The sequence below is a fragment of the Rosa chinensis genome, chromosome 6, assembly GCF_002994745.2.
Source record: "Rosa chinensis cultivar Old Blush chromosome 6, RchiOBHm-V2, whole genome shotgun sequence".
NCBI lineage: Eukaryota > Viridiplantae > Streptophyta > Magnoliopsida > Rosales > Rosaceae > Rosa > Rosa chinensis.
Genome location: NC_037093.1, coordinates 6,581,945 through 6,605,195, shown reverse-complemented (window position 1 = coordinate 6,605,195; position 23,251 = coordinate 6,581,945). Strand labels below are relative to the sequence as shown.

Sequence of the window (23,251 nt, the reverse complement as noted above, 5' to 3'; positions counted from 1 at the left end):
AGTTGAGGACACGACTGGCCAGTTTCAGAATGATTCATTGAAAGACAGTTAAAAAAAATTTTCCTTTTCTTATTTTTAGCTGAAACCCCTCGACAGAGTGAAAAACAGTTAAACATTAGCAGCAGCTGCAAATGCATATACTATTCCATAACACATCTCCATATAACCAAAATTTATGATTAAAACGAGTGGCCAAGTATTGAAGTATACATGTATGTTCCAAAATTTCATAAGAAATTCTGAATATAAACCTATGATCAATTAGGAACTGATGCCTCTTTTACAATAAATCATGAGCACAACTGCAGTATACTAATCAGAGAAAAAGACAACAAAAACGATAAAAGTTGATCTTGAAATACAGAACAGAAACATAGCAACATATGCAAGCAAATTAAAATTATAAAAAGAAACACAAAATTGGGATAGAAATCAGTTAGAGCTTAACCTGGTTTCGTGGGAACATGAAGTTGGGATCGGATCGACTTAAAATATAGCAGCTTTTGATCATTCAATGTTCATTTCATTCATTCCAGCAACAAAAAAGATCAAGAATGAATGGAAGCAAAGAGGTGAGAGACTTGACTTTTGAGAGAAATAGATCTATCATATCGTGTGGAAGACTAGGAGGAAGAGACTTAAAATAGATACCATACCTATCTTTAGGGAAGACTTGTTGGGAAAATTGACCACAGGTTTCAAATGAGTTAAATAAATAATGTGATCAAATTGTCCACATGTGTTTTGAAATTTTGTCACACATCAGACTGACAGCGTGTATAGAGTGTGAAATGTTATTCCACACTAAAAATCAAGACCCCGGAAAGAAAAAGAGTACGAAGGTTTGATATCCTGGATCAAATCAGCTCTTATTTATCGTCTAACAACAATGAGAGACAAAAGAACAGGAACAATAGGAGTTGGACTATCAATAAATATATTATCATCTGGAAGGTAATACTCGTAACTACGAGCATTAATAAAATGCTCAATTTAGACTTACCCTACATGATGGTTCAGCTAAATAGTTCTTCTCCTACGTTACTCTGTTTAAATAATGGAGAAAATTAAATCTAGCTCAGTATGTATATAATAAAGAGGAACTCTTCAATGTGCAGGATATTTGGCTTGAGAAACACTTGACATTGAGGGCTGATAATCCAACAGTATTCGGGGTCTTGTGCTGATCAAGCTGTTTCTTCCCACGACGAAGCAAGTACTCAATATAAAGGAAATTTTTGAGGTCTACTTGCTTAGCATTGCTGCGGGACTAATCTGATACAAATGATTCAATCTTGTGTCGGTCTTCAGGAGATTTTGAACAAGCTGGCCGCAAGAACCCTCTATATAGACCAAGTACTTGTCTCTGCATCCCAGAAAGCCTTGACCCACTGGGGGCTCCCATCGCATCTTCTTCTTATGTTTGGCACCAGATTTGTCTTGAGAACACTTCAAAAAGTTACTGCAATCTTTTACTTCTGTACTTTCTGCTAAAAAGGCACAAAATAGTACGTTTCTTTAGTTCCAAGTAAACCAAAATCTTCCACTTAATAGAAGAGAGTTCAGAAACTGTTGTTTGTAATGGATCATAGTCCGCGGATTGGCATTCCGCCTTTGCTTCGTAACCTCTAAGTGCAGCGACTTGTATTCAAGATTCAAGAAATGTTGGATTGGACCAACATGACTTACTTTCTCCATAACAATACGTTTTTGATATAAACAGCAAGACATCCAAGTAATGACTTAAACACAAACTACATAAGCAGAGCAGGATTGATCATAGTCTTCAGAGACGTTTCATGGTTCATTCTAACCCTCTTGCTAACAATAAAGTCAATACATAGGATACTTAATTCCGAACTCAATACATAAAGTCAACATGCATAAACAAAAGCCAAGACCCTTTTATACTGTGTATAGATGCCCATTAAAGATGTAAATGCTGAGGCACTTCTAAATGGTAATCGAGCTATTTGAAATATACCAAGTAGCATTCAACTCATCAACCGATCAATGATGCAATTCGTAGAGGATATTCCTCATTAATCAATACAGAAAATGCAGATGTTAGCTGTTAGCGATTCCATAATGAGGAAAGTGCAGGGATCATATAAAACACTACAGGAATCAAATGTGATTACACTCGAGCGAACAACCGAAGAACACATAAAACTGACTAATTCAGTTCCAACGAGAAGTAATTTGAAGCTTCTATGCCATATTTAAGTCAGGAGGCACTAAACAACAATTTCGAAGCAGCATCAAGCACTGGCTAAGTTGTTCCATTCCAATTAAGATTTGGCTTGCAAAAACGCCAACGCTTCTTTTGGTTGGTGGGAATGTGAAACTGGACTAAAAGTCTCCAACTTCAATGTTTCCAGAAATCATAGATGGATCAAATTCAGAAACCAAATCAGATACACAAAGCAAAGTAATTTGGATATGTAGATACCAAAACCAAATGAAAAAGCATACATAGAGAAGTAGCCCAGCCAAAAACGCAGAGTCTCAAGGAGGAGAGTCCCGGTTCCCAACTATTGGTCAGCCACGTGTTCTGGTCCTCTAATTGGGCCACATAAGAGTTAGTGAAATGACGATATTAGTCCAAGAAGAAGAAGGGGTTGCCAGAGTTGATCTTTTTCGAAAATGGTGAAGCCTTCGTCATCGTCATCCTTTACGAGCCAGGACGCCCTTGTCCTTTTCAATTCTCTGAGATCGGCTTACTCCGCCACTCCTACCGCTCTCAAGGTTATTTCTTCTCTCTCTCTTTTTCTTTTCTATTGAAATTCTCAAAGATGTTAACCAAATTTCTCATATTGGTTTTGTTTTGTGTTGAAATCTCAGATCATTGATCTCTATGTTGGTTTCGCTGTATCCACAGCTATCATCCAGGTAATGCATCGTCTCCATTTTCCTGTTGTCAATTCGATTCCATCCAATTCAGGTAATTGTTAAATTGTGGAATTGGGGATGCCCCATTTTGATGTAGTTCTGGTTTTTCTGAACCGAGTTGTGAAAAGAAGGCTGCTTTTTGTTGGAATCTTATTCAGCTCTAGATAAGGGCTTCTGGGTATGTGCATTAAGAAACTTTTGAGACCCAGTTTGAATTGTATGAGAATAATCATGATTTCTGGTAGTCACTCTGATTTTTGTTTTTATAATGAATAGTGTAAGTAACTACAGAATTCTAGCATCACAAGAATTTCTCAGTTTTCCTGAATTACAGTCTTAATCCGTGAATTACTGTCTCTCTTATGTTACTCATCATGGTCAGAGTTTATCAGATCTGTTTTCCGTTTGATCTTTTGATCATTGAAACAATGTGTTGATCTTAATTATGGCTTGCTGTGATTGTTAACAATCATGTCATTCGTATTGTTTTGATCTAAATTATATCTTCCTGTCTTCATAGGTTTCCATACTCTTCACTATATTCATACAATTAAAAACGCTCTCCGCCAAAATGAAGCCTTGTTCTTCAGTTAACATATGCTTTTGTGTTCAAAGCTTAGAGAGTTCACAAGAAATTTGCAAGCAGCGGGATTAGTTACAACTACACCCAATTGAGATATTTTAGGCATTTTGAACTTGTCTGAAATAAGTTAACTTTAGTGCTTGATGGTCTTTGTTGCCAAGCATCTTTCTTTTGAAGTAACAGTAATGAAATGGCTTTTCTTATCTTGGTAGTTGTGGTTTCTTCTAATTTAACATGCATTTCTGGGAGATGATGTTATGCATTTCAATAAATTGAAATTAGGCATTACATGACCATGACAACATGTAGCATAACTCATACATGAAAATATTATTTACATATCATTTGTCTTGATATTGATTCAATGTTGTGAAGTTGAGTCTCGGTTTTTGTTGGAGTGTTTGGGCTTTATATGTTAAAGGACATAGTGTCCTATAGACCACTTCTTTTCCAACCATGAGCCCAACAACCCTCCCTTTATAACTATTTGATTACGCGCTGTGCGCATGTTTTTAAACTGTTTGATTCACCATGTCTACTTCTCTATTGCCTAAATGAAATCCTGTGTTGCAACTTGATGTTGGTTAATTAATTCTTGGGCCCTTAATTCTTTATTTGATTATCTACTTTGCTGCTGTGACCAGGTAGTCTACATGGCTCCAGCAATGATTTTTCCTCAACAAAAGGGATCCCATTTGCGTGGCAATACATAACACTCTAATGTAGGCCGATCCATATATATCTGTCTGACTGAACTGAATTAACAAAACCAACACGGTGCCTTTTTCTAGCTGACACTCAAAAAGAAGGCAGGTGAATCTCTGCATGACAATGAGAACTGCCCTGCATTAGATTCAACAATCACCGCAGACGGGCCATTGTCCTTATTGAGCTTACGCCCTATTCCAAAGTCAAAAATGACGCACCCCCGTATATGCACTGAAAGTGAGAAAAAGACAATAGCAGATGAATCAGATTTTCTGGGGATATCGTGGTGTGCTTAACTGAAAATTTTGAATAGTTGGCAAATCAATTTCGCTATGGCTTATAGCATTTCTCTTTCTATAAAGTAAGTACAATTAATAAACAAATGAACTATAGAATCAGAACCAACTTTTCATTAGGCATCCTGGAGTTCATTAGCCAGGGAGAGGGACAATGTGAAAGAGTGACTTTAATTACATGGTGAAGCCATCCTGGAATTCATAGTAACTATAAAGCCTTGGATTCCGGTACTTCTTCCCAAACTGTTATGGATTAGTAAACCATGAATCAATATCGTTAAAGTGATGATAATGCAGTGGACTTTCATGGTAGAAGCCTTTCCCTCCTCCATCACCATTGGCAATCTTAAACTTCACATCAAATGTTGCTTCCCCCAATACTATGCCATGACGCTGGGTCTATAATGCAACCATACAACACAAGGCCGAAATTGTTGCCACCCGCATGGAAAACCTTTCCGCCAAAGTTGACCTGACACGCAGAGGGAAGATCAGGGTTTTTGTTCAAAGAGTGGAGTAACCCCTGAAACTGCAGCTTGGTTGACAAGAACTTTTTACAATCAGGTTTTCCTTCTTAATCACCCAAAAACCAAAAAAAAAAAGGTATTAACCATGTTTCTGGTCATAAATATAAGGGCTTCCACCGGGTCCTCCGCCGTCAAGGTGGAGTAGTTTAATTTTTTTGGATGAGCCTGACTTGCGCTACTAGATGTTGCATCATCTTCATCATCACAGTGTAGAGGGCCTCGCTTGGTATTAGTGCCAACATTGCTCTGCTCCTCCGCATCTTCCTCATATACCATACGCACACCACACTTCTTCACTTGCACAATTTCCTTGTGGATACGAACATCCTTCAATTGCAGACTCGCTAGGGCGCATATTCCTGGTGGCCCCAAGCAGAAGGGAATAAATGAGAGTACAAGCTCATAGTAGATATCCTGCCACTCTTGTTTAGGGTATCTGACATCACGGTGCACATAGAAGAACCAAATGTGATCTGACTTAGGTTGATCGCACTTTTCCCCAAACCCAAACGATATACCAAAGCCAGCCAAGGGTTGTCCATTAATCTTCAATGAGCATAGAATGTTCATCTCAACCGAAGACGGGAATGGTTTTAGGGGTCTAAAAACGACACACCAGGCGAATCCCATCCACTTTTTACTAAACCAACCTGGATGCAGCTCTACAGTTATCAAAGACCCCACACTTTGGTGATTGTACCACTCTGGAATTTCATTTCCAGGAGCAATGAAGTCAAATGTTCTATGCTTAAAATGTACGGAAGAACTCCAACGTCGAAACTTAAGGTAGCGTGCTAGCAACGAAAGTGCTACACGCTTGTAGCTTTCATTCTCCACCATTTTGAAACAGTTAACACAACTTGCAAATAACACGGAATTGCATTCTCCTATTTGATTGACCATTGTATCTAATGAAATGCAATTCTTAAGTGTTACGTGTACATGAGATGGAAGCTCTGGTAATGTCCGAAGCTTGTGGCACCAATCCAACTGAAGATTTTCAAGCCTAGAGAGTTGGCCAATGCTCTCGGGTAGTCTAACAAATTGATTTTTCCTCAAATTTAATCTTCTCAATAAGGATAAGCATCCAAAGTCAATGGGGATTGCTTCTTCAGAAAGATTGCAGTCACTTAGATTCAGGTAGGTTAATGAACGCAAATTAGATAAACAAGCCAACGACAATCTTGCAGGAATGCAACTTCTTTTCAGCAATAACTGAAAGGGGTTGAAGATCGTACTCCACGATTTAGGTGACTGTGCTTTACATCCACCAAGAGATAACTCTTTGAGGTTTTTCAAAAGACCAATAGAGGAGGGCACTTCTCTTATGCCACTTCCACTCACATCAAGCTTCTTCAAACAGGCAACATGACCCAACTCATCTGGCAATTTGTCAAGCTTTGAGCAACCAGAAAGATTGAGATCTTTGAGAGATTTTAAGCCACCTACACTGCTTAGAAGACACACAAGATGTTTGCAATCTTCCATGTTTAGCAGAGAAAGTCTTTCAAGCATTCTAGTAGACGTAGGTAGTTCTCTTATGCCAGTGTCCTTCAGATAAAGCTTCTCCAGACTTTCTAAAAGTCCCACATCATTCGGTAGTTTGTTAACCTTTGAGCAACCAGACAGATTAAGAACTTTGAGAGATTTTAAGCCACGTACACTACTTGAAAAATGTACAAGATTCTTGCAATCTTTCAAGTTCAGCACAGTAAGTCTTTCAAGCACTTCAATTCCTGGGTCAACCTCACACAATCTTATACAACCTTCAAGAAACAGGAACTCGAGATATGGCATACCTTTAAAGTTTGAGATGCTGACAAGATTCAGAGAGTGACTCAGATTAATGCTTTTCAAATTGTATAAAGGCTGCATGTCAAGTAAAAAGCATAGAAAAAAATTAGCTTCCATGATATACTCAACAATTATTTTAAGTAATAAAAGAATGATACAATAATTATAGTATACCTCAGTTCCTATCCGGAAATGATTGATACAACTATGACACAAGCAAAGTTCGAGCAGCTTCTGAGGGTTAAAATGCAATGGCAGAGATTTTAACGGATACCTCGTCCAATCAACAATCAGTAAACTATTGGGAAGATATTCGAGCCCCTCAGGTAGATTCCCATTATTAATCTTCAGGAATCTCAATTTGTTCATCATTGAAAATGATTTTCGATTCACGTCCACCTGTACTTCTGACTCGGTTGAGTCCACAAATATGCCTTCTATTGCTTCAGTTCCCTATTAACCCAATTTTATCATATCATAATAAGCAGATTTAGTACTTAGTAGACTGACTTGTCATATAACGTATTGGCAAATAACAATTCAAATTATTCTTGTACTAAATCTCTTACAGAATTATTGGTCAAGACATGTTTGATATCTTCAAGAAGCCACAACCTACTGCACCTGCCCGGCTCGTTAAGAGATTCGCGGTGGACAATTTCCCGTCCCATTTCTTGGAGCAAATCGTGCATCCTTAGTCTTCCATGTGAAACAGTCAAGAGAGATCTTTCCATCAGGACTTTTATTCCAATAATTGCAGAAACATCGCAACTATTTAATACTTCAGTTACTCGATCTTTGTCCTGTCCATTAAAGAAACATGCAATGTCTAGAAATATTTTCTTCTCTTCGGAATCTAGATCATTGTAACTTATTTTAAGTATGTAAAAAATTTCCAAGTTACAAACTCTTCCCAGTTTTTTCAATGCACTCTTCCATTCACTTAGATCTCTTCCATACAAAAAAGAACCCAGTACTTCAAGAGCTAAAGGAAGACCTTTGGCATAGTTTATAACAGATTTTGACAAAGCAAGAAAATCTTCTTCAGGGTAACCTCTTTTGAATGCTTTCCAGCTAAAAAGCTGAAGAGAATCATCATCATTTAATTCTTCTGCCTTCAATCGTCTCTCCACTCCATGTTCAATCAACAAATGCTCATTTCTAGTTGTGATAAGAACTCTACTCCCTGAACCAAACCACTCTTGGCTTCCTGCCAAATATTTTAGATGGCTTGAATGGTTCACATCATCGAGAACGAGAAGAACTTTTTTGTGACCTAACAACCTCCTTATAATGGTGGCTCCGTCATGAAGGTCTGATATGTCGGACTTTTTTGTCCAAATCCCAGAGAGAAGTTGCTTTTGTAGATTAAGTAGACCACTTCTTTCAACGGAGTTTCTAACATCAGTAAGAAGGAAACTAAATTCATATTCACGAGTGATTCTCTCATACACCACTCTTCCATAGTTGTCTTACCAATCCCGCCCATTCCCCATATCCCAATGAAGCGGACGTCATCATCCAGTCCTACACCTAAAAGAAAATTGAGTTGCTGCAATCTTGAGTGAATTCCAACTAGATTTTCTGCGTAACTGCATGATGTCGGTTGCAATTTTGTCCATATAACATCAACAATATCTTTAATGAGCTTTGATTCATACCTACAACACAGAATAGACTAAACTTATCAGGTTATTGATATGAAGATTTAGTTAATGGAAATGTGTCTGCATTGGACTTGATTTCTTTTATATTCTTGTAATGACATTTAAGAAAAGCCTCATAAGCTCAATTGGTTAGCTGCCTATATTATTTGTGAAAAAAAGAATGAAAAGCGCAAAAATTAATTACTGTAAATTAATGGCAACAGACAAAAAGAAAAGAGTATATGCATACCATTCCTTTGAATTCCACCCAGAGAAACTTGCCACTTCTGTTAAAGCATATCTCCAGCTTCTCACTTTCTCTTTGTCATTTCTAAACCTTTCTTCGTGATTAGCGAAGGCTTCTCTAAAACTCCCTGTTTGCTTTCGTACATCAGAGGGATCGACATCATAGAAAATTGGCATCACTGTTTCTCTTGCTTTCATGCATTCAAGAATTCTTACAATTTCATCCAAGCACCATGTTGACGATGCATAATTTTTTGAGAGAACAATGAGAACAAATCTTGATTCTTCAATTGCAGCAAAAAGTTCTGGAGAAATAGCTCCCCCTTTTTGAAGTTCAGGATCATCCCTGAAAGTTATGATTCCTTGATGTTCCAATGCAGTGTATAAGTGGTCTGTAAAAGCCCTGCGAGTGTCATTGCCTCTAAAGCTCAGAAAAACATCATATTTCCACTGAGGATTTAATGGGGGGAAAGATGTAGAGGTTCTTTGTATGCTCATTAGAAGAGTTAGTGTACGAAGACTATATATACGAGTAACCCCAGGAGCTTTCAACACTAGCTATTTCAAGGCTTGGAATCAACTATCATGGAAAACATGTATTTGTGTTTCCTGGTTTTTCTTCCCCACTGCATAAAAAGTAGAAAAGATGAAAATTATTCCAAGTCAATCCACTATAAATAAATATTCATTCAAAAAGGAGTTGTATAATTGACTATGAAGCAACAAACATTAGCTGCTATGGTTTCTGTGGTCGATTTTTATTCCTTGGCTTTCTCTAGCTTGTTCGGGTATCTAAAATACACAGAGACACAAAACACTAGCTCCTTGTAAACTAAAAAGAAATATACTCAAGAACACGATTGGTGTCAGAATGATTCATTGAAACACAGTTAAAACAAATTTTACTTTTTCTTATATTTGGCTGAAACCCCTATTCAGAGTAATAGACAGTTAAACATTAGCAGCAGCCGCAAATGCATATACAGATACACTATTACATAACAATATATCCTATTTGACCAAAAGTTATGACTGAAACTAATGAGTGCCCAAGTATACATTTATGTTCCGAAAATTCATGAGAAATTGAAAATATAAGTCCATGATCAGTTAAGAACTGGTGCCTCTTTTACAACAAATCATGAGCAGAACTGCAGAAATGCGAACCAGAGAAAAAGACGAGAAAAACGATAAAAGTTGATGTCAAACAGAGAACAGAAACATAGCAACATATGTAAGTAACTTAAAATTGTAAAAACAAATACAAAAATGGGATAGAAATCAGTTGGAACTTAACATGGGTTTCTTGGAAATTTGAAGTTGGGATCAGATGGACTTCAAATATAGCAGTTTTTTGATCAATCGATGTTCATGTCATTCTTTCCAGTGACAGAAAAGATCAAGAAAGAATAGAAACCAAGTGGTGAGAGACTTCACTTTTGAGAGAGAGAGAGAGAGATCTATCATATCTAGTGGTGGGTGAAGACTTGAGCAGGAATTGTTGGAAAAATCAAAGTAGATACTATACCTCTCTTTAATTCTTTAGTGAAGAGTTGTTGGAAAAATTGACCATTGGTTTCACAATGGCGCCAAGTAAATCAGTACAACAATGTCCTACTAACACAAGTGCTTTGTGTCACCCGCCAAGTAAATCAGTACAACAATGTCCTACAAAAAGTGTGTCACCCAAATATTATCGACATATTTGGCTTGAAATTCTATCACACGCAAACGGCAGACGGCCTGTTGAGAATAAAAAATGTCGTTCCACACTAAAAGTTATAGAGTGTTGTTCCACACTAAAAGTTAAGATTGTTGAAGGAATATCGATTTAGTGTGCCTTATCAAACTAGGAGTAGCAATAGGAGAGAAGGTTCTAGATTTCCCAATTCTACACGGATTGGTATTCCTTGTAACATTAGAACTAGTACTTTGTAATCCCTATATATAGGGCTCCTATTCTCAATAATATGACACACAATTCTCTCATCAATCTCTCTCAATACACATATCCTTAAACACGTTATCAGCACGACTCTAACCACAAAACAGAAAAACCAAAACTCATTCACAAAGCAGCCCCTAGCCCGAGCTAGCCGAGCCTTCGCTGCAGCCCGTGCGCCTGTACGCTTGCAACCTTGCACAGAAGCCCCTGCTGCCCCCCTTCCTTCAGCCCTGCGTTCCAACCTGCTGCCATCGAAGCATCACTGCTGCGCAAACAAGCCAACGCACACCCACTGCATCTTTTTCCCGTTCCTGTGCACATCCGTCTTCTTGCAAGCCTCGAAACGTCTAGTTCGGAAGCTCAGATCGAAAAACTTTCTTCATAAAAGTTGTTCGTCTCTGTCTCTTCCATCTAACCTCCGAATTTCAGCCTTATCGGAGTCATATTTAGATCTGTACACCAATCGAGGTACAAGCTGTTCAGAACAGAATCTGCTCCGAATTTTCACCAAGTAAGTATTCAAAAGAGTAAGTTTTGAAGTTCCTATAATTCGAAATTTAAATATTTCTTCTTTTCTCGGGGACTTAAAAACCTCCCTTCTTCTACATCCCACCTTTCTTATAACGTGGGTTCGATTCTTGAGAAAGCGGAATCATGGGGATTCACGCAATTAACGAACTAAGAGCGTTCGTAAGACTTCGGACTAAGAGCGTCCGTAAGCATCGATTTACGAACTAAGAGCGTTCGTAAGCTACGGACTAAGAGCGTTCATGAGCATAGATTTTGACCATTTAAACATCATTGTTTCGGTCTAATCCAAATTTCTTGGAAATCGATTTCTTGGTAGCATTACTGCTCAGAAATCTCATATTAGTTTTCGTGGAAGCATTGACTCCGAAACTAATACGTTCTTGCTTTCCTTTTTAGGATGTAAGACTTGAACGAGCTCGATTTTACTCCATTGGATTCTACGGGCACGGAATTTTCATGTGGACTCAAAATGTTGAGCTCCACCCAATTGCCCTTGATTTATTGCCTACAATCCAGGAGTCTTGTTCTAAAAGAACCACTCAAGGCCCTCAAACTGAGATAGATAATTCCAGGGCATTTACCCTGATGAAGCGCCACATGAAGATGGCCCTCCAGTTTGAGTACATGAATGAGGATAACGCTAACAACCTTTGGGTTGCGCCTAGTGAACATTTTAGTAACATTCACAACTTTCCGAACATAGAAGCACGATGGAATAATATCTGCTTCACTATAACTTTGAAAGAGTTATGAAATATTGTTTGGAGGCTCTCTGCATCATATTATTTATGCATGCTTGTGGAAAAACACAAAAGAACAAATTGATTGAGAAGACCCTAACATGACCATAGGAGTCATGACGTTGAGGGTATAGGGTTGGACACCATGGCGCCACTTTTGGCCATGGTTGCACTATTCCAACGCCATTAGTCCTAGGGACCATATGTATTGTGTCAATACATCTCAATTAAGAGAGCATCCTCTTCATGGTATTTATGGAGTACCTGATCAATGGTAATCAAGATATCGAGCTATAAAAGACTTTAAATCTGGCGATGAAGATAGAATGCCCCAGATTTTTATTTAGAATAGTCTTTTAATTTCCAAGAATTATGTAATGGCAATTATGCCTTAATCAATAAAATGACTTATTGGATTATCTCTTTTCTTCTAGGCGTACTCAATTAAGTATGATGTCTAGGAAAGTAATTGAGATTAGTGGTACTTAAGAGAGCTTTGCTCCACCGACATCTCTCTCTACTTCCCTGGTCATATTTAATTGGAATTACCGAACGAATTGAGTGACTACAATTTGTCTAATGTTTGATTTTTCTTTGGATTAGATTATGGTCACGAAACTTTGATGTAATCATTGGCTATTATTAATAAAGTATCGATTTATTTTATCTCATGTCATGGACATATTTTTTGAACTTTATTACTTCAAATATATAAGAGCCAATGGTTTTCATGCGGACACGCATTGTGAGAATGGACAAGAGTTCCTTTGCATCACCTCTAATGACTACAGACGTAAAAGAGTCTTAGAGAAACTTATGTGTCGATCTAGTGGGTTGTATGCAACCACTATTCGCATAATTGAATCCAATCATGTTATGAGAGATGATTTATGGGATTCTGACACATATAGGCTTTGGCATGACCGTCTGGGACACCTAGGTCGTGATATGATGATCCGTATATTAAAGACTTCACACGGACATCCATTCTTCAGAACGAAGAGAAGTAAAAACCAAAAATTGGTTCGAGGAGATGCACCTGCGCCTCACGGCGCCAAGACTGTGCAAGACCGGCCACTTAGGGCCGGCGCCGTCTACCCCCTACGGCAACAACATAGCATTGACGCCATGGATCATTGTTTGACTCCTCCTTCTACTTCTAAAGTCAATTGTGACTTTATGGCTAAACCAAAATCCTCATTGGTTGTCTCAAAAGCCCATCATTCGTTCTGCAAAGCCTGCTCTTTAGCAAAATTAGGATCGAGACTATCCTATGCAAAGGACACTAAAGAAAATATACCATTCTTGCAAAGAATCCACGGTGATATTTGTGGACCTATTCAACCACCATGCGGACCATTTAGATATTTTATGGTGTTGATTGATGCATCGACACGCTGGTCACATGTCATGCTATTGTCCACAAGGAACGCTGCATTTGCTAAACTCCTAGCACAAATACTTAAGTTAAGGGCTCACCACCCTGATCATCCTATTAAGTCTATAAGGTTAGACAATGCTGGGGAGTTTACATCAAAGACTTTTGATGATTATTGCATGTCCATTGGGATAGAAGTTGAACATCCAGTTCCTCATGTTCACACCCAAAATGGTCTCACAGAAGCCGCCATTAAACGACTACAAATGGTCGCTAGGGCATTGGTAATGCGCACCAATCTCCCTATTTCTGCTTGGGCTATGCAATATTGCATGCAGCTGTGCTTCTTCGTCTGAGGCCCACTGCCACTCAACCCTTTTCTGCGTCCCAGATGGTGACTGGGTATGAGCCTAATGTCTCACACTTACGCATATTTGGGTGTGCAGTTTATGTGCCTATTGCGCCGCCACAGCGCACCAAAATGGGTCCTCAACGACGATTAGGCATTTATGTTGGATATGATTCTCCAACCATTGTCCGCTATTTAGAACCCTTGACAGGCGATCTCTTTACCGCAAGATTTGCGGATTGTCACTTCGATGAGACAGTCTTCCCGTCGTTAGGGGGAGATAAGAACATAAATGTTCAACAGGAACGACAGGAATTGTCGTGGTCTGTCCCCACTCTGTCTCATCTTGATCCCCGAACCGCACAGTCCGAAATTGAAGTGCGGAGAATTCTCGATCTTCAGAACGTAGCAGAATCGATGCCTGATGCGTTTTCTGATATCGCTAAAGTGACGAGATCACACATACCTGCTGCAAATGTGCCTGCAAGGATTGATGTCCCTAAAATTAGAGGACATGACGCCACCTCAAGGGCACTTGAGCATGGCGCCAACGTCCACAGTGGTAGTGACGTTGTGGCTAGGTCCACGGCTCCTGCCAGGAAGCGCGGGAGGCCAATAGGTTCGATGGATTCTCGCCCAAGAAAGAAAGCGAGTTTGGCACAAAATAATCCATTAATCATCGATGTAAATAATCCATCTCATGAGAACATTCCGGATTATGGTTATGTCCAAGAGACATCATTGGGGGACGCTCCAATGTCAAAACCAACTCCAGAGAATAGAGAGATCTCCATAAATTACACTAGTGTACATGAGATGATGGATAGAAATTCTATGGCGATTGATGATGCATTTGCATATCATATTGCAAAAGGAATCATAGAATATGATGATATCGAACCTCACTCTGTTGAAGAATGTCAACGAAGAGCGGATTGGCCTAAATGGAAAGATGCGATCCAGGTTGAATTGGATTCACTAACAAAGAGACAGGTATTTGGGCCTGTAACGCAGACACCCCCAAATGTAAAGCCTGTTGGCCATAAATGGGTCTTTGTTAGAAAGCGTAATGAGAAAAATGAGGTGGTAAGATACAAAGCCCGCCTTGTGGCGCAAGGTTTCTCACAACGCCCTGGAATCGACTACGAGGAGACATATTCTCCCGTAATGGACGTGATAACGTTCCGCTACCTCGTCAGTTTGGTAGTTTCCGAAAAACTTGACATGCAGCTTATGGATGTGGTTACAGCATATCTCTATGGGGATCTAGATTCAGAGATATATATGAAGGTTCCAGATGGACTTCAATTACCCAAATCAAGTGGCTCTAAACCACGGAGCGCGTTTTCAATAAGGTTAAAACGCTCACTATATGGATTAAAACAATCCGGACGGATGTGGTATAACCGTCTAAGTGACTACTTGATTGGGAAGGGATATATTAACAATGAAATATGCCCATGCGTGTTCATTAAAAGAACAAGTTCCGGATTTGCAATCGTAGCAGTTTATGTCGATGACATGAACCTAATTGGAACTCTAGATGAGTTGAAGGAAACTGCTAAATACTTGAAATCCGAATTTGAGATGAAAGATCTTGGGAAAACACGGTTTTGTCTCGGTTTAGAACTCGAGCACCGTAGTGATGGAATCTTGATCCATCAGTCTGCATATACTCAGAAAATCCTAAGGCGCTTTAATGAAGATAAAGCAAAGCCTACGAGTACTCCCATGATCGGCCGTAATCTTGAGCCCGGAAAAGATCCGTTTCGTCCAAGGGATGAGGACGAAGAACCATTAGAGGCCGAGGTGCCCTATTTGAGTGCAATAGGCGCATTATTGTACTTAGCTCAATGCACAAGACCAGATATCTCATTCGCAGTGAACTTGTTAGCTCGACATAGCTCTGCGCCAACACGCCGCCATTGGATTGGTATAAAGACAATCTTTCGATACCTAAGAGATACGATTGATATGGGCCTATTCTATCCCTACAGAGAGAAAAGGAATGACGGAAAATTGGGATTGGACCCCAAGAGGCAAAACGCCCCCGTCCATGGAATGGCCGCCGGCCATGTTGCCGCCGCCGGCGCCGCCACCGCTCATGGTGGCCGGCGTTCTCCTATCTCCCTCCATCAAAACGACAATGATGTTTTGATGGGTTTTGCTGATGCAGGGTACCTCTCTGACCCTCACAAAGGTCGCTCCCAAACTGGTTATGTCTTTACCATGGGAAGCACTGCGATATCTTGGAGGTCTACAAAACAGACCCTTGTTGCTACTTCCTCAAATCATGCAGAGATTATTGCTCTACATGAAGCTGTACGTGAATGTGTATGGCTAAGGTCCGTAATTCGACACATTCAAGGAAGTTGTGGTTTGAAGTCTACCACAAATGAACCTACATGCATTTATGAGGATAATGCAGCTTGTATTGAACAAATGAAGTTAGGTTTCATCAAGGGCGACAACACCAAGCATATATCGCCTAAGTTCTTTTATAATCAGCAACAACAATCACTTCTAAAGATTGAAGTGAATCAAATCCGATCAGAGGATAATGTAGCGGACTTATTCACTAAGTCGCTACCTAAATCCACATTCGAGAAACATGTGAAGAGCATCGGATTGAGAAAGTTATCCGAACTCCCACGATTGTAGCAATCAGGGGGAGATATCAACATCAGGGGGAGTTATGATGTCTACATGTTCGATCTCGAGGAGTGAAGGACGTGTTGTGCTCTTTTTGTCCTTCGACCAGAGTTATTTTTATCCCACAGGGTTTTTGTTACCTGGCAAGGTTTTTAACGAGGCAACGGATGAAGCGTCACCACCAAGTTTGAGCGGCACAAGGGGGAGTGTTGAAGGAATATCGATTTAGTGTGCCTTATCAAACTAGGAGTAGCAATAGGAGAGAAGGTTCTAGATTTCCCAATCCTACACGGATTGGTATTCCTTGTAACATTAGAACTAGTACTTTGTAATCCCTATATATAGGGCTCCTATTCTCAATAATATGACACACAATTCTCTCATCAATCTCTCTCAATACACATATCCTTAAACAAAGATCTTGGTAAAAAAGATACAAAGGTTTCGATATCCTGGATCAAATCAGCCCAAATAACAGGAAAAAAAGTTGGCTATGAATAAATATATATTTATATATATATTATCATCTGAAAGGTAACACTCATAACCACAGAGAACTACGAGCATCAATAAATTGAACAATTTATACTTCCCTACATGGTGGTTTAGCTAAATATTTCTTCTGCTTTGTTACTCTGTTTAAATAATGGAGAAAATTAAATCTAGTTCAGTTTGTGTATAAGAATAAAGGGGAACTCTTCAATGTGCTGGATGTTTTGCTTGAGAGACACCGACTTTGAGGGCTGATTATCAAACAGCATTCGGGGAAGCTGTTTCTTCCCAGATGAAGCAATTACTCATTGTAAAGGAAGTTTTTGCTGTCTAATTGTTTATCATTGTTGCGGACTCATCTGATACAAATGATTCAATCTAGTGACGATCTTCAGGAGATTTTGAACGAGCTGCCGGCAAGAAGTTTCAGTATAGACCAAGTACTTGTCTCTGCATCCCAGAAAGCCTTGAACCACTGGAGCCTTCCATTGCATCTTCTTCTTATGTTTGGCACCAGATGTGTAATGAGAAGCACTACAAAAAGTTATGGCAATCTATTTACTCTGTTTTTTTCTGCTAAAAAGGAGCACAAAATAGTAGTTTTTAAAGTTCCAAGTAAATCAAACTAAACTACTAAATAGAAGAGAGATCACAGTGCAGCAACTAATAATCTAGAACTGATGTTGGATTGGACCAACATAACTCATCTTCTACGTAACGATACGTATTCGATATAAACAGCAAGACATCCAAATATGACTTAAACACAAACTATATAAGCAAAACAGGATTGATCATAGCCTTCAGAGACATTTCATGGTTCATTCTAACCCACTTGCTAACAATGAACCTACACAGTATACTTCACCCCGAACCCAATACATAAAGTCAACATGCATAAACAAAAGCCAAGACCCTTTTATACTGTGTATTATAGATGCCATTAAAGAAACAAATGCTTAGGCACATCTATATGATAATCGAGATATTCGAATTACACCAAGAAGATTTAACTCATCAATCGAATGATGAAACTCATAGAGAACATTCCTCGTTTAATCATTACAGAAAATGTAGTTAACAGCTGTTAGCGATTCCAAGTCTATATTGGTATGCACATCCATAATGAGGAAAGTGAAGGGATCATATAAAACACTACAGGAATCAAATGTGATTACACTCGAGCAAACAACCCAAGAACACATAAAACTGACCATTCCAGTCATAAATACAACACTAATTCAGTTCCAACCAGAAGTAATTTATGCGTCTATGCCATAATTAAGCCAGGAAAGACTAAACAACTATTCGAAGCAACATCACGCACTGGCTAAATTGTTCCATTCCAATTAACATTTGGTTAGCAAAAGAGCTAATGCTTCTTTTGGTCGCTGGGATTGTGAAACGGCACTAAAAGTCTCCAACTTCAATGTTTCAAGAAATCAGAGATACATTAAATTCAGAAAAAAAAAAAAAACAGATACAAAAAGCATAGTAATTTGGATATGTAAATAACAAAACCAAATGAAAAAGCATACCTGGAGGCAAGAGAGGTAGCCCAGCCAAAAGACGCAGAGAGAAGAGGAGAGTCGCAGTTCCCAACTTCCTCTTTTGGTTTGCTCGGCTTTTAATTTAGATCAATTTAATTTTGATGTAGTCAGAGGTTTTGTGTTGTAAGTTTATTTTTCCTCTTAAAAAAAAAACTTATTGGTCAGCCACGTGTTCTGGTCCTCTTATTGGGCCACATAAGAGTTAGTGAAATGACGATATTAGTCCCCAAGTCCTAACCTTTTAGGTCAACCAAGACCGCAGTGTGTTAAAAGAGTTGGATCTAGTAGAGCAAGCAAGACAGTGTAACAGAGAGACGAAGAAGAAGAAGAAGGGGTTGCCGGAGTTGAACTCAATTCAATCTTTTTCGAAAATGGTGAAGCCTTCGTCATCGTCGTCCTCTACGAGCCAGGACGCCCTTGCCCTTTTCAATTCTCTGAGATCGGCTTACTCCGCCACTCCTACCGCTCTCAAGGTTTTTTCTTCTCTCTCTCTTTTTCTTTTCTATTGAAATTCTCAAAGATGTTAACCAAATTTCTCATATTGGTTTTGTTTTTGTGTTGAAATCTCAGATCATTGATCTCTATGTTGGTTTCGCTGTATCCACAGCTATCATCCAGGTAATGCATCGTCTCCATTTTCCTGTTTTCAATTCGATGCCAGCTAATTTAGGTCGTTGTTAGATTGTGGAATTGGGTATGCCCCATTTTGATGTGATCATAAGGCTCTGAAATTAGTTAGCTTTATTACTTGATGATTATGTAATCTTTTCTAGTGATTGTTGCCAAATTCTGGTTTTTCTGAACCAAGTTGTGAAAAGAAGGCTGCTGCTTGTTTTGATCTTATTCAGTTCTAGATAAGAGCTTCTGGGTATGTGCATTATGAAACTTTTGAGACCCAGTTTGAATTGTATGAGAATAATCATGATTTCTGGTAGTGACTCTGATTTTTGTTCTTATCATGAATAGTGTAAGTAAATGCAGAATTAATTCTAGCATGTAGCATCACAAGAATTTATCGGTTTTTTTGAATTAGAGTCTCTAGATTAGCTTAATCCGTGAATTACAGTCTCTTATGTTGCTCGTCTTGGTCAAAATTTATCAGATGTGTTTTCTGTTTGATCTGTTGATCATTGAACAATGTGTTGATCTTAGTTATGGCTGGTTGTGATTGTTAACAATCTTGTCATTCGTATTGTTGTGATGTAAATTATATCTTCATTTCTCCATAAAGTTTCATTCGTTTTACCATATTGATACAATTAAAAATGTTCTCAGCCAAAATGAAGCCTTTTTCTCCAAAGCTCCCCAGCCCCAGCTATGCCGTGGACTGTCCGCCTCTTCCTCTCCGCCGCTTCCTTCGTAGTTGACACCTCTTGCCGCTCAAACTACCCCATCAACCACCCACCATCACCGCATGAACTTGCTGGTGGCGGAAGAGGTACTACGAGGGATTGAAGAAACGCGGGAATCAAGCGGAGCTGGTGGTGTTTCCGAATGCCATTCACATTTTCTATGCTTATCCCGAGTTGGAAGACTAGAGTCTGAATAAACGTACAACTCGAAAAAAATATTAACGGAGACATTAATTATGTAATTTTTCAATTTTCAATTTTGTGCCAATTTGTTTTTCAGAATATATAAATGGCAATAAAATAAAAGAGACATTCGAAATTTGGGATGAACTAAATATTGCTGCTCCATCAAGCCACCAGCAGGCATAATTAAAGGACACAAGATGCATGTGTTCATTGGATCACAAGAATTCTTTTCTTCCACAAAATGCATTAATCGTCTTTGTGGTCATGAATCTAAGGGCTTCCACTGGGGCCTGCGCCATCAAGGAGGAGTAGTTTAATTCTTTTTGGATGAGCCTGACTTGCACTACTGGATGCTGCATCATCATCATTGTGTTGAAGCCCTCGCTTGGGATTGCTCTCCTTCAATAATGTTTGCCAAAGCTCCTCCACATCTTCCTCATATATCACACGGACCCCACACTTATTCACTTGCGGAATCTCCACTCCATGAGGAATCTCCACTCCATGCATGTCCTCGTACAGGGTGAGTTTAAATGAACATTCAAGCTGGTAGTAAATATCCTGCCACTCATGTGCATAGCAAACGTGATCACAATGCTTATAGAAGAACCAAATGTGATCCAACACGGGTCGATCCCACAGGTTACAAAGACTTGTGCCACCCAATGATCGTCCATTGGCCTTCATTGAGCAATTAATGCTCCACCGAACACAAGGCGGGAGTGTTTTGAGGAAGCTAAAAACGACACAGAAGGTGAATCCCATCCACTTGTTAGTAAACCAACCTGGATGCAGCTCTACAGTTATCAGAGGCCCTACACTTTGGTGATTGTACCACTTGGGTATTTCATTTCCAGGAGCAACAAAGTGAAATCTTTTATGGTCAAATGAATTATGAAATGAATATACGGAAGAACCGTAACGTTGAAACTTAAGGTAGCGTGTTAGCAATGAAAGTGCTATACTCCCGCAGCTTTCATTCTCCACCATTTTGAAACAGTTACCAAAATATCCTCCTCGTACCAAATTGCATTGTCCTCTTTGATTGGCCAATGTATCTAATGAAATGCAGTTGCTAGCGTATACCCATACATGAGATGGAAGCTCTGGTAATGTTAGAAGCTTGCTACACAAATCCAACTGAAGACTTTCAAGTCTAGGGAGCTGGCCGATGCTCTCAGGCAGTTTAACGAATTGATTTCTGCTCAACCTTAGAATTGTTAATGAGGCTAAACATCCAAAATCACTGGGGATTGCTTCGTCAAAAAGATTGCAGTCACTTAGATCCAGTATGTCTAATGAATGCAAACTAGATAAACACGGCAATGACAATCTTGTGCGAATGTGACTTCTTTTTCGCAATAACTCAAAGGGATTGAACATCATATTCCATGATTTAGGTGACTCTGCTTTAAATCCAACAAGAAATAATTCTTTGAGGTTTTTCAAAAGACCAATAAAGGAGGGCACTTCTCTTATGCCACTTCCACTCATATCAAGCTTCTCCAAACAAGCAACATGACCCAGCTCATCTGGCAGGTTGTCAAGCTTTGAGCAACCAGAAAGATTGAGAACTTTGAGAGATTTTAAGCCACCTACACTGCTTGGAAGACACACAAGATGTTTGCAATCTTTCAAGTTCAGCACAGTAAGTCTTTCAAGCACTTCAATTGTTGGGTCAACCTCATACAATCTTATACAACCTTCAAGACACAAAATCTCGAGATATGGCATACCTTTAAAGTTTGGGGTGCTGACAAGATCCAGAGAGTGACTCAGATCAATGGTTTTCAAATTGTATAAAGGCTGCATGTCAAGTAAAAAGCATAGAAAATATTAGCTTTCATGATATATTAAAGTATTAAACAATTATTTAAAGCAATAAAAGAATGATATAGTATACCTCAGTTCCTATCCTGAAATGTTTAATACAACTATGACACAATCTAAGTTCGAGCAGCTTCTGGGGGTTGAAATGTGATGGCAGAGATTTGAACGGATACCTCGTCCAATCAACAATCAGTAAACTATTGGGCAGATATTCAAGCCCCTTAGGTAGATTCGCATTATTAATCTTCAGGTATCTCAATTTGTTCATCATTGAAAATGATTTTCGATTCACGTCCACCTTTACTTCTGACTCGGTTGAGTCCACAAATATGCCTTCTATTGCCTCAGTTCCCTGTTAACCCAATTTTATCATATCATAAAAAGCAGATTTAGCAGACTGAATTGTCATATAATGTATTAGCAAATAAGAATTTAAATTACTCTTGTACTAAATCTCTTACAGAATTATTGGACAAGATATGTTTGACGTCTTCAAGAAGCCACAACCTACTGCACCTGCTCGGCTCGTTAGGAGATTCCCGGTGGACAATTTCCCGTCCCATTTTTTGGAGCAAATCGTGCATCCTTAGTCTTCCATGAGAAACAGTCAAGAGAGATCTTTCCATCAGGACTTTTATTCCAATAATTGCAGAAACATCGCAACTGTTTAATACTTCTGTTACTCGATCTTTGTCCTGTCCGTTAAAGAAACATGCAATGTCTAGAAATATTTTCTTCTCTTCGGAATCTAGATCATTGTAACTTGTTTTAAGTATGTCAAAAATTTCCAAGTTACAAACTCTTCCCAGTTTTTTCAATGCACTCTTCCATTCACTTAGATCTCTTCCATACAAAAAAGAACCCAGTACTTCAAGAGCTAAAGGAAGACCTTTGGCATAGTTTATAACAGATTTTGACAAAGCAAGAAAATCTTCTTCAGGGTAACCTCTTTTGAATGCTTTCCAGCTAAAAAGCTGAAGAGAATCATCATCATTTAATTCTTCTGCCTTCAATCGTCTCTCCACTCCATGTTCAATCAACAAATGCTCATTTCTAGTTGTGATGAGAACTCTACTCCCTAAACCAAACCACTCTCGGTTTCCTGCCAAATATTTTAAATGGCTTGAATGGTTCACATCATCGAGAACGAGAAGAACTTTTTTGTGACCTAACAACCTCCTTATAATGGTGGCTCCGTCATGAAGGTCTGATATGTCGGCCTTTTTTGTCCAAATCCCAGAGAGAAGTTGCTTTTGTAGATTAAGTAGACCACTTCTTTCAACGGAGTTTCTAACATCAGTAAGAAGGAAACTAAATTCATATTCACGAGCGATTCTCTCATACACCACTCTTACCATAGTTGTCTTACCAATCCCGCCCATTCCCCATATCCCAATGAAGCGGACGTCATCATCTAGTCCTACACCTAAAAGAAAATTGAGTTGCTGCAATCTTGAGTGAATTCCAACTAGATTTTCTGCATAACTGCATGATGTCGGTTGCAATTTTGTCCATATAACATCAACAATATCTTTAATGAGCTTTGATTCATAC

General features: G+C 39.0%; 1 protein-coding gene and 1 long non-coding RNA gene across 5 annotated transcripts in view; one reads left to right on the top strand and one right to left on the bottom strand.

Annotated features, from left to right (window-relative positions):
- The window catches only part of LOC112172005 (disease resistance protein RUN1), a 30,202-nt gene that overhangs the window by 4,902 nt on the left and 2,049 nt on the right, over positions 1-23,251 (bottom strand). For 2 of the 4 annotated variants that reach the window (XM_024309162.2, XM_024309164.2), the window contains exon 1: positions 449-1,659. Coding sequence is in view for 2 of the 4 variants with exons in the window: in XM_024309161.2 (XP_024164929.1) it covers positions 21,463-21,467; positions 21,604-21,673; positions 21,771-22,049; positions 22,159-23,251 (1,447 nt within the window). In the remaining 2 variants the exon portion in view is untranslated. Of the gene's footprint in view, positions 1-448; positions 1,660-6,974; positions 7,254-21,330; positions 21,468-21,603; positions 21,674-21,770; positions 22,050-22,158 lie in introns of those variants that run through there. The other 2 variants (XM_024309161.2, XM_040507614.1) reach the window with 2 other exon arrangements.
- LOC112172013 lies at positions 18,588-20,016 on the top strand. Its single transcript, XR_002925213.2, has 3 exons — positions 18,588-18,802; positions 18,900-18,947; positions 19,605-20,016. It is a non-coding gene; the product is annotated as an uncharacterized LOC112172013 (long non-coding RNA).